Source organism: Haliotis rubra, unplaced genomic scaffold (genome assembly GCF_003918875.1).
Source record: "Haliotis rubra isolate DU_JTF1 unplaced genomic scaffold, ASM391887v1 Scf52, whole genome shotgun sequence".
In the NCBI taxonomy this organism is placed as follows: Eukaryota; Metazoa; Mollusca; class Gastropoda; order Lepetellida; family Haliotidae; genus Haliotis; species Haliotis rubra.
The window spans coordinates 2,964,742-2,977,566 of record NW_025767213.1 but is presented as its reverse complement, the minus strand read 5'-3'; the positions used below and the strand labels follow the sequence as shown (position 1 = coordinate 2,977,566).

Sequence of the window (12,825 nt, the reverse complement as noted above, 5' to 3'; positions counted from 1 at the left end):
TTTACATGAGTTGGATTCTGTGATGTTTTGCAATGGAAATTCTATGATGAGTGAGTTTAGTTTTGTTCTCCTTTAAATTCTATGGTGAAGACATAAGTCAATCATTCCTCCTGGAATTCAGTTTCAGTGAGTGAATGTCTGCATCAGTGTTACAGCTGCATCTGTTGTATACCAGGTCCAGGAAGACTTGGGTGTAGACACTGGTGTACTTCATTATACACCGAACCATTCAGCACAAAACACAAGTTGTTCATTCATATTTTATTACAAAATCATCTCTCAATAATCTCAAGATTTGTACAAGTTGGAATATTAAAATATTCCAGTCTTATATTTGATACAAAAAGATCATTTCAAAAACACATTTGTGCCAAAAATAATCTTCCCAGATATCATCAGAAATCGAAATCATTTCAACTGCCATTCCAACATGGCTGCATTGCTTAAATTGTCCAACAGTCATAGTTCCCGGTGCATCCAGCACTGATTTCACTGTTTATTCTCACTGAAGATAAAGCACCCGCAATGTCATCACATGACTGCCATGTCGTCACTTGACTGCCAGCGTCAAAATCATTGAGACAGTTTCACATCACCAGGGCCCACCTGCCTAAAACAACCTTAGCACTAAAATTATTATCCATCTTTGCCTGCAATCATCATCCATTTAAACAAAGAAATTTTACGCTAAGGTACTTCAAATCCATTTTGTTAAAAACTTTATGATTCAAATCAACTCAAAGACCACATCACAAATTTCATGTCAGATATATCCTAATTTGAGATTGTAAGCCACAAAACTATCAAGTGGATAGTTAAAAATACCATTCCAACTCCATATTGAATTATCCAAGGAAGGATAAAAATATAACATGTCTGCAGGTGTTTGTAATGGCTGTGACCTTTTGAACAACTCAAGGGCAGGTAATCATTAGTTGATACTCCAGATTGGAGTGGTTTCCCTTTGTATACATGTCAAGGCCAGGTAAACAGTGTTCAAATTAACTGCTTGCCCACAGGTCCGAGGCAGGTAGATCTCATGGTAGGAATGTAGTCTGGAAGTTGTGTGAGTCCTTATGGCCTGTGATAAAGTTACGTTCTGGTATATTTGTCAGAACAGTTTCTTAAATGAGGGACTGAAGAGATTAGTCAGGATGTGCATCTTCTAAAATCTGCGGGTCCTGTTGGTAGCATGTGTATATCTATTATATCAAACACTGTTTGGGGGGCCTTGATCAATGTACATTGAAATATCATAATTGCTGAGGTCTGCCCTCCTGATGTTTTTGTTTCCAATTAATAATGTACTCCATTTGTATTTCAACACTTTCATAAAACATGGGTAGGTTATTTCTCTTGTCCATATCAAACTGAATAGGCTTAAATTCTGAGAGTATCAGAGACGAAAGTCTGAGTCATTTCCTCGAATAAAATGGGACCTATTTGAAGACTGAACAGTGTGATCTCGTATTTTGTAACCAGTTTCACTGTGGGTGTCCACGTCTCATTAGATAAGATTAATATCTAAAATCCATGCAGTCTTACAATCACACCATACAAGACTATTTGGAATAATACTTTGACACTGTGATTGTAAAGTCGAGTGTAAGTGTGTAAGACTAGGGTTGCTCGCGATGCACGTGGGCCCAGCAGACATACATTTACAGCACATATAGCCTTAGAGTTATCCCCCTGTCAAGATTTGGTTTCAAATCTTGGTAACACTGGCAGTATGAGATTTCCAAACGAGGAGTCCTGAGTGATGAAATATCCCACTGAGTTGGCATGAGCGTGCTGAAAAAATCAAATCAGATATTGATGACATTATTGCTATGTCTGTTACTTTACAGTTGACAGTAATCATATATACATGACATACACATGGTAAAATATTTGTAATGGAATTGGAAGATTACAAGATCAGGAAACCAATCAATCATAGATTTCAGTGTTAATGTTTTCTGATCTTGATCAAGTTATATTCAGTTATTAACCAGTAATGGTAGTATAATGTTAAAAATCACAGAACCCAACTGTTTGTTTACGTCTTGCAACCAACTAAAAAATCTAAGAATCTAAGTTGATATTTTTCACGTTTGCTTTAATAAGTGAATAACATAACAAAAGAGAGAGCATGTGATTTTGTCAGTCAAAGAGAGCCTCTTGTTCAGAGTTCCAATCCAATGGAAGATGACACATTCAAGTTGGGTAAACAATGTTCTCGCTCCCTGTGTGGCCCTTTGACAGCTGTCTGGGGACGAGTTAAAACTTTGTTTTCAAATTATAGCTCTCATTATTCTTTTGATTAGGAACAGCAAGGTTTAATAGGAAGAAACATTGTAAGTGAAAGAAGCCAAAGGAAAGGAGAGTCTGTATGTGTCAGTTAAATTATGATCACATCCATGGAGCTGATCTCACCTGTAAGGCTGCCCTCTGTTGTGGTGTCATGTGCTGCTGGTCTACCCCCATCTGAAATATCACACACATCTCACTCAGATCATCTGAAACATCACACACATCTCACTCAGATCGTCTGAAACATCACACACATCTCACTCAGATCACCTGAAACATCACACACATCTCACTCAGGTCATCACACACATTTCACTCAGATCATCTGAAACATCACACACATCTCACTCAGATCGTCTGAAACATCACACACATCTCACTCAGATCACCTGAAACATCACACACATCTCACTCAGATCACCTGAAACATAGCACACATCTCATTCAGTTGATCTGAAACATCACACACATCTCACTCAGATCATCTGAAACATCACACACATCTCACTCAGATCACCTGAAACATCACACACATCTCACTCAGATCACCTGAAAGATCACACACATCTCACTCAGATTACCTGAAACATCACACACATCTCACTCAGATCGTCTGAAACATCACACACATCTCACTCAGATCATCTGAAACATCACACATATCTCACTCAGATCACCTGAAACATCACACACATCTCACTCAGATCATCTGAAACATCACACACATCTCACTCAGATGATCTGAAACATCACACACATCTCACTCAGATCACCTGAAACATCACACACATCTCACTCAGATCACCTGAAAGATCACGCACATCTCACTCAGATCACCTGAAACATCACACACATCTCACTCAGATCGTCTGAAACATCACACACATCTCACTCAGATCGTCTGAAACATCACACATATCTCACTCAGATCACCTGAAACATCACACACATCTCACTCAGGTCATCACACACATCTCACTCAGATCACCTGAAACATCACACACATCTCACTCAGGTCATCACACACATCTCACTCAGATCACCTGAAACATCACACACATCTCACTCAGATCACCTGAAACATCACACACATCTCACTCAGATCATCTGAAACATCACACATATCTCACTCAGATCACCTGAAACATCACACATCTCTCAGGTCATCACACACATTCACTCACTCAGATCATCTGAAACATCACACACACATCTCACTCAGATCGTCTGAAACATCACACACATCTCACTCAGATCACCTGAAACATCACACACATCTCACTCAGATCACCTGAAACATCACACACATCTCACTCAGATCATCTGAAACATCACACACATCTCACTCAGATCATCTGAAACATCACACACATCTCACTCAGATCATCTGAAACATCACACACGTCTCACTCAGATCATCTGAAACATCTCACTCAGATCATCTGAAACATCTCACATGTCTCACACAGATTATCTGAAAGATCTCACACGTCTCGCACAGATCATCTGAAAGATCTCACACGTCTCGCACAGATTATCTGAAAGATCTCACACGTCTCACTCAGATCATCTGAAACCTTTCCAAGCAATATTGTGGCATGTACATTTGTGGTTGGAGGAAAGCCCAAAGTAGCACAGGACATTTATTACTTTGTTGAACCTACAAGTATGACACTGACAAACCAATCACTTTGAATCTGGGGTGAAAACCCCTCCTTATAACATTCTGCCACCCCACAGGATACACCTCTACATAGCTAATGGTGCCTTGGGTAAATGTCAGTAAGGGTAAGCGTCATACTGATACATTGGGCAGTGGAGCAGCCTAACAGCTAAAGCTGAAGGCCCGGTCAGCACAATGTGAGAAGCCCATTTCTGGTCTTCCCTGCCATGATATTGATTGAATATTGCTAAAAGTGGCGTAAACCTAAACTAACTCACTCACTCACTCATACTGGTAGAATATCAATAAGGATAAGCTTCAAACTGATATGTAGTAGTGTGAACTTACATGTAAGTTGGTCAGTTGTGGTTGTTGAACTGTTGGTCCTCTGAAACAGTCAGTGGTCACATGGAATTACACATCTCTTGAATAGTACTGCAGTGTTAGCATGGAATGACTCACGTAGTATGGTTGTAGATAGTTACCATGCTTACCATTTTGCAAAAAAATATATCCACAGCAGATTGTAACTAATCAATATATTTCCAGACAAACTAATGATTCATAACACAATTTAGGAACCACCAAGATTGGTTGGTCTTTAAAACTGTGCTTTTGGGGGGCCAATTCTTCCCAATAATTCTCACAGGTTCCCATGGTTACAATATTAGAGAAACCACAGATCATAATCAAGGGGAATCAAGAGGGTCCTGGCATCTTGTAGCGTCTCACTGGGTCATTTAAGACAATCTGGATTCAAACTACTCCATCTATCTCTGAAACCAATTATAACCCATACACCAATCCAACTTAAAGAAACACATATTCAGAATCCTGAAAATGGTGGTGCAAAGTAAATCCAAGTCACATGATAATCTGACAAGTAAGGTGTTAGACAAAACGTGAGATATGCACCCTAACTCCTCTTTGCATTAACCACAGAATGGCTTACCCTGGGACTACCCCTGCTATGACAGGAGGGGCAGGGGCTGGGTTGAGATTGGCAGAGTTTCCAATGACTGCCCCAGCAGCTCCGGCCACGCCCCCTCCCTGAGCTGCCATCCTCAGCCTCTTCTTCTGCTCCTCAAGCTGCTCCAGAATCTTACGGTTCTGCTTTTCTGAAAATGGCACAACAGGATGTAAAGCCTCCTCCTCATCTGATGATTTAACAGTTGAAGGCAAGGCACAGTAGCCTTCACTTTGGTGTAAGCAGGACACTTGTCAACAATTCAACATCACTAAAGTGTTTTATGGTGTATATATGTAGGCCACAGGCCCTGACATATAACAAAGATACAGTAATACATATACACAGTCTGGTGCATACAAAGGTATCAGAAGGCAGCAATATTGTCGTATCCAGAAGACAAATGGACATAGATTCCAGAGATAGATTTGTTTTCAGGTTAACAAAATCATCAATCTCATCACATTGGGATTAGGGAAGTATTAGTTGAGGAGATAACACATTGTAATATACACATGTTAATGAAAAATTATATTAATATATCAATTCCAAGAACAAAGATTGTGCAAATCAGTAATGCCAGATCAATGGTCAACCAATACCCACTGTTCATTCAACTGTAACCATGGTAACAGGCAATTAAAAATTATATTAAAATGCTTCCACATTTTCAACATTAAAAACGTTTCAGAAATATTTCTGGTTCCATTCTATTATTGAATGTTTTATTCACATGTATTTTGTATTTAGCTCCTTTGTATGGTACTGTTCCAAGTCTAAAAAGACATTTGTTTCCTTTTCAGTTTTGGAGATCCATACAAATCCCAAAACGTGCTCAAACATATGACATTATCATGATATTAGAGAACATACATACAAAGATAAATGTTATGGTACTGTATACAATTTGGGGAAATCTATATATTTCTATACGCTTTAATAAATAAGATTGCCACATGGAATGTATGCACCATAAACTGATGACATAAATTACAATGAACAAAGTACAAAAATCAGTACAATGTCTTCTTCCAGCTACAGTAACTAATCACTTTAACATGACAGTTTCAATCAATAGAAAATATCAGCTGTTTCATGATCCTTGTATGTCATGTCCACTTTTGCCTGCATATCATAGGAACACAACCATTGAGTAAACAAAGTACAAAGAGGTCTTTCAAGAATATTTGAAGTTACTATGTCTAATGACATCTTGTCTTGGCAATAACATTATGAAGAGATTTAGTAAATAATCTGGAAATGGCCATGTGAACAGGTAAAGATGTACAGATACATGGTACATGTAGGAATGAGCAGAAAAATGTGACAATTTCAAGGTTCAATAATTTCGTAACTCTTACAGATACAGAATTTAATTATTTTTTTACACAAATATTCACACAAAGAATGTCCTGATGTGAATCATGTTAACAATCAGTAACAGTACCACAAACTGTGGTACATTGATACTCTGTGAAACCCTGCCAATTTTAAACCTTTTCTGCTAATCAGACATCAATAGTTTGAGTTTCCCTTGATTACTTTTTGTCTTGTTGCCTTCATCATGTTCATGTTCATGTTCATGTATAATACAACAAGGGAGATAATCAATGCCTTTACACTGTGAAAGAGCACTGTGTGCACCACCATATGCATGTATTAATTTACACGATCAAGTGAAAAGTGAAATTCCTTTGTCACATTTGTTCTCCTCTGTGCAGTATGTGTGCATAGCTATAGACTCAAAACCCAAACAAAAGTACACCACACCAGGTATATTGTGACAGGATGGTCAGAGTGAGTGAGTGAGTTTAGTTTTATGCAAGCGACTCAGCAATATTCCAGCTATAGGACCGATACTTGGCCACCTAGCCCGGCGGAACAGGTTCACCACAGCCAGATCTCTCCAGAATGACCTCCAGAGAGTTGCTGGGAACAGAATCTCCACACAGACAGTGAGGAACAGACTCCATGCTGAAGGTCTCAGGTCCCGAAGACCAGTGCAAGCGTATCCCACTGCCTGCACACCATCGTCAACAGAGACTGAATTTGGGCTAACCAACGGCGTAACTGGAGAGTCAATGCGGCTGGCGTAATGTTCTCTTCACAGATGAGTCAAGATTCTGTCTGGACTTCAATGATGGTAGGGCTGGAGTGTGTGGAGAAACCGTATAGCGAACGATACCAACTGTACGATTGCTGAACATGATCAGTATGGAGGTGGGAGTTTGATGATCTGGGCAGGAATCCAAGTTGGACTGACGAACTGATCTTGTGGTCATCAGGCGAAAGGTACCATGACAGGCAGCAATATTGTCGTGATCCAGAAGACAAATGGACATAGATTCCAGAGATAGATTTGTTTTCAGGTTAACAAAATCATCAATCTCATCACATTGGGATTAGGGAAGCATTAGTTGAGGAGATAACACATTGTAATATGGATGTTAATGAAAATTATATTAATATATCAATTCCAAGAACAAAGATTGTGCAAATCAGTAATGCCAGATCAATGGTCAACCAATACCCACTGTTCATTCAACTGTAACCATGGTAACAGGCAATTAAAATTATATTAAAATGCTTCCACATTTTCACCATTAAAAACGTTTCAGAAATATTTCTGGTTCCATTCTATTATTGAATGTTTTATTCACATGTATTTTGTATTTAGCTCCTTTGTATGGTACTGTTCCAAGTCTAAAAAGACATTGGTTTCCTTTTTCAGTTTTGGAGATCCATACAAATCCCAAAACGTGCTCAAACATATGACATTATCATGATATTAGAGAACATACATACAAAGATAAATGTTATGGTACTGTATACAATTTGGAAATCTATTTTCTATACGCTTTAATAAATAAGATTGCCACATGGAATGTATGCACCATAAACTGATGACATAAATTACAATGAACAAAGTACAAAAATCAGTACAATGTCTTCTTCCAGCTACAGTAACTAATCACTTTAACATGACAGTTTCAATCAATAGAAAATATCAGCTGTTTCATGATCCTTGTATGTCATGTCCACTTTTGCCTGCATATCATAGGAACACAACCATTGAGTAAACAAAGTACAAAGAGGTCTTTCAAGAATATTTGAAGTTACTATGTCTAATGACATCTTGTCTTGGCAATAACATTATGAAGAGATTTAGTAAATAATCTGGAAATGGCCATGTGAACAGGTAAAGATGTACAGATACATGGTACATGTAGGAATGAGCAGAAAAAATGTGACAATTTCAAGGTTCAATAATTTCGTAACTCTTACAGATACAGAATTTAATTATTTTTTTACACAAATATTCACACAAAGAATGTCCTGATGTGAATCATGCTAACAATCAGTAACAGTACCACTTCTCTGTCAAACTGTGGTACATTGATACTCTGTGAAACCCTGCCAATTTTAAACCTTTTCTGCTAATCAGACATCAATAGTTTGAGTTTCCCTTGATTACTTTTTGTCTTGTTGCCTTCTTCATGTTCATGTATAATACAACAAGGGAGATAATCAATGCCTTTACACTGTGAAAGAGCACTGTGTGCACCACCATATGCATGTATTAATTTACACGATCAAGTGAAAAGTGAAATTCCTTTGTCACATTTGTTCTCCTCTGTGCAGTATGTGTGCATAGCTATAGACTCAAAACCCAAACAAAAGTACACCACACCAGGTATATTGTGACAGGATGGTCAGAGTGAGTGAGTGAGTTTAGTTTTATGCCGCACTCAGCAATATTCCAGCTATATGGCGGCGGTCTGTAAATAATCAAGTCTGGACCAGGCAAACCAGTGATTAACAGCATGAGCATCAATCTATGCAATTGGGAACTGATGACATGTGTGTCAACCAAGTTAGCGAGCCTGACCACCTGATCCTGATCCCATTAGTTGCCTTGTACGACAAGCATGGGTTACTGAAGATCAATTCTAACCCAGATCTTCACGAGTGGATGCTTAGAAGATAATCAGAAATCAAAAGAAACCAGCTACAGACATGCTCAGAAAATTCTTATTACCAAAACCACATTTTTTTATAGAGAATACTTTGGGCCTTGAACACAGATAGATATCTACCACCAGTTATATCAGCTGGATAGTGAGTATCCCTGGCAATAGGAACTGAACAATATCCTGAGACAAGTGAGGATGTAGACAAGACGTAGCGGTTGTATCATATGCAAGGTAAGGAATATGTAAATTAACTTTAGCTTTGAGGTGGTAATTCTTTATTCAATTGCAGACATGAAATTTTTTTACCATTATATGTGAATGTACAAAAGAATTGAACAGACAAAATATAAGAAATTCCAAACCAACAATATTTGTTCCAAATAGATTGTTTTTTCTGAATCACTTTACAATGCTTGCATGAATGACACTAGAAGTATGTCTTGCCCTGAACTTTTCCCAACCCATGCACCAAAGTGAAAATTGATTATCATATATAAAAGCGTGATACACATGATCCTAATGAAACAGCTTCATGATGAAACATCTCTGTATCACTATCTCCTCTGAATGTTAGGCTAATGAAACACTTGGTTTTCTGGCCCTCTAGACTTGCACACAAGTAAAACGCTCTTCAACAATCAAATAACCAAGCTGTACATAACACTACCAGGACTACCTTGAACAGGTTTTCTATTACCATGATTTCATCAAAACATGGATACAGCCCAGATGCATCAGAATAGTGCTGAGAATTCTAAGGATCATAACTGGAGCAAATTTGGGATTTGAACTCACAGCCAGTGGATCCTAGTATAGCTGTGTGATGCAACTCTTCACATATACATTTTATACATCTACACAGCTTTGAATGACACACTGCTTCAACTTGAAACAAACAGGCCTTGTATCCATCCGTGTCTATATGTTATACAGTTATTTCTATCAACCTTGCAGGAAACTATAACTTCTTGATTAACAACTGACTGATAGACAAACTCATCAATGTCCATTTACTATGAGATGAAATATGGTAAACAAATTCCACACAAGCATATAAACATTAAACATCTCACGTGAAGCAAGTTCTGAAGAAAAAGAAGATATTATTATCATGATCCTGTTTTCATGATCACATGCTACTGGTTATAAGGTTAATACACATGCAACATAATGTGTTTGATAGGTTTGATAGGTAATGTTAATGTTAGGATAAAATAACATTGATATAAAGAGTATTTATTTTGTTGTCTAGGATTGTGTTTCCAATAAATTGTTCCAGTATGACATCAGGAAAAATTGAAAAAAAAAATCTTGTGCATTCTGGTTGCATAATATAAAAGATTATCCACATGAGGATGGCCTAAAAATGCGTTGTAACCCAAATTACATTGCTGACCTTGCAATGTCTGAATCACTGTCGGCATAAATAAATGTAGGAATGTAAGTAAAAGTTAAGGTAAAACTGCAGTTTATCAGGCCAAACCATAGAGCACTAACTGTGGATCTTACTTCACCGATCCTGCATAACTCCTAAATCCCAAACTATTTTCTTAGCCTCCATTATTATCCCTTATTAGGGCAAGGTATCTGTACCGATCAAACACCTCTTCAAAATCCTGTGGGTTTGGCACCACTTGTTGGCCAAACACCCCTTTCCAGTTCTAACATTGTCTAAGAGTCGGACAATTTTGCAGTCACTTTGATGATATAGGAATGCTTTTTTTTTATGGAAAAAGTACTTTGGTCTCTGTCGAAGTTAACATAAATGCCCCAAAATACACTGATATAGATAATGTGAATTTGCAGCCCATTGAAGCTAGGCATTTAAAACTGGAGATTAGATATTCCAAGATAATCATGCTCTTGTACACAGAGCCTGCACTGCCAATAATTACAAGATGGAAAACAAAGTTGTTGACACAGAATGGCCAGCAAAATCACAAGATCTAAATAATATTGATAATATTTGGCTTTGGACTAAGAGAGATCTTCAATGAGATAATCGTGTCCCCATCCAACATCTAGGGAAAAACACTGACACACACTGGTATGACACAAAACCAGCCAGGATATAGGAGATGATTCAAATTAAAGGTCATCACACCAAATATTAAGGTATGCCATAAACTGTTTAATGAGAAATTGCCCTTCACATGAAACGCAACAAATGTAAATAAACTGCCACCATACTGGAACTGATAAACACTAATAGTCTGTTTGCAGTGCAAACGTACCGACAAATTTCACTTTAAACAAAAAAGTAAATCAAATAAAGTGAAATTAAGATTGCAAACAACTTTTATCCTAAGTTGAATAAACTTCTGAGATTTTAATGTTCATTTGGCAAGGTAAAGTTATGAGGATTCAATCTTCAATTCACTTTACTTGATTTACGTTTTTGTTTAAAGTGAAATTCATCGGTACGTTTTCACTGCAAACAAACTATATGTACTATGACTGTATCTAACCTCTCTTAATATAAAGTGTGCCAGCTAAAATCACTTTGTGGTTACAGCATTCCCTCATATGTTCATTGTTTTACTATCACTTTGTCACTACAAGGGGTTACACATTGACTCTTGAAAATAGTCAGTTGTTTGCGCTGTAAAATTTACTGTGAATTTTACATCTCTGATATTTTTTTAGGTCAGCTGATATACTAACAAAATAGTTTATGATTTAAAGCCAGTTTCTTAGATCTTACTTAAAAAATATGTAATTTTAATAACCATAACTTTGATACCAAATTGAAAAGAAAAATTGGAATAAGTTATTTTGTAAATATTGGATGATTCAAATGATGCTGATAGCTTCAAGCTAAGATAGGCTTATGAGTTATTCAAAGAGCAAACACTTGACAACAATACCACAAGTGCCTTAACAAATACTCAGCGCTCACTTATCAAGTGAACAACACACAATTGTTTCGTTTTGGGCAGCAGCCATACATTGGGGTAATTACATAAAGGAGACAGATAACCCATGGTGTAACTCTGACTAAGAATCTTAGAGGGATGTTTGATACTGAAGTGGTGGCCGACCCAAATATCGTGAAAAGGTATTTGAATGGAAAGGGGATCACATGGCCGACACTGTAGAGTTGGTGTTAACCTACCCTAACAAAACTGACACTAAGTATTGAAGGGCATGCAAGATTTGTGAAGCAAAATCCACCAGGCACAGCCTGAACCATAGGGAGACGGTGATTTCGTAGGCTGAACCAGCTCGTAGACGCGGTGGATTCGTAGCCCAGACTGGTTCGTTGATGGTGATTTCGTAGACGTGTATTAATAATTGAATAATACTTACCTAATATATTTTATTTATTTCACAAAATGCAAACACTTTTCGGTTACATTCAAGTCATAATATCGATTTTCATCATCATTGATGTTGAACTTTCCCCATTTTACTAACGTCTACGAATCCACCGCTCAATCCGCCTACGAATCCACCGGATTTCCACGTCTACGAATTCACCTACAGCCGAACCATAGTGCAAAACCTGCAGTCGGTAAGTTGCTATGTTATGACATTTCTTTCTATTTATACGCAATCGGAGATGTACAGGTATTTTGCAAATCCTACAAAGTGCCGTATGTTTCTTACGAGACAACGAAGTTGTGACATCATTCTGCATGTCAGTTTATAAAACTGGAGACTCGTGAATCGTCATACGTGTTGTGAACGAAAACTGTGTCACTTCAAAGTGAAATCACAGTATACTATTTCCTAGCTCTATTACAACTGATTAAAATCAACGAAATAATTAGATTCTAATTCACAGACCTTGACCGGTATGTGGAGCTTGGAAGGCCATTGAAATTGTAACTTATTCGAAGATTTAATCTCTTATAACAGTGACAAGTGCCTGTTCACTTTACGCCGCTTAGATCAATAGTAAACGATAAAGGTTTAATAACTGT

The 12,825-nt window shown here is 37.6% G+C and overlaps 1 protein-coding gene across 2 annotated transcripts; it reads right to left on the bottom strand.

The window, feature by feature from the left end:
• Positions 1-246: 246 nt before the first annotated feature.
• LOC124292530 (SOSS complex subunit C-like) lies at positions 247-12,798 on the bottom strand. 2 transcript variants are annotated; one of them, XM_046729649.1, is made up of 6 exons: positions 12,689-12,798; positions 9,973-9,984; positions 4,911-5,076; positions 4,307-4,346; positions 2,419-2,469; positions 247-1,794 (listed from the first exon to the last, which is right to left on the bottom strand). In XM_046729649.1, exons 1-6 carry the CDS (start codon positions 12,717-12,719, stop codon positions 1,696-1,698), a joined length of 399 nt encoding a protein of 132 aa, XP_046585605.1. In that variant the 5' UTR covers positions 12,720-12,798; the 3' UTR covers positions 247-1,695. The 2 variants fall into 2 exon arrangements, with proteins under 2 accessions (XP_046585605.1, XP_046585606.1); XM_046729650.1 differs by lacking the exon at positions 9,973-9,984 and having other exon boundaries at positions 12,689-12,792.
• Between the last annotated feature and the right edge of the window lie 27 nt (positions 12,799-12,825).

Excerpts from the sequence above, each read along its gene's own strand:
- LOC124292530 (XM_046729649.1), bottom strand. The coding sequence starts at position 12,719 with ATGGCCTTCCAAGCTCCACATACCGGTCAAG. Across the intron at positions 4,347-4,910 it reads ATAGCAGGGGTAGTCCCAGG|AGGACCAACAGTTCAACAAC; the intron begins GTAAGCCATTCT and ends TGACTGTTTCAG. Across the intron at positions 1,795-2,418 it reads AACAGAGGGCAGCCTTACAG|CACGCTCATGCCAACTCAGT; the intron begins GTGAGATCAGCT and ends TGATTTTTTCAG.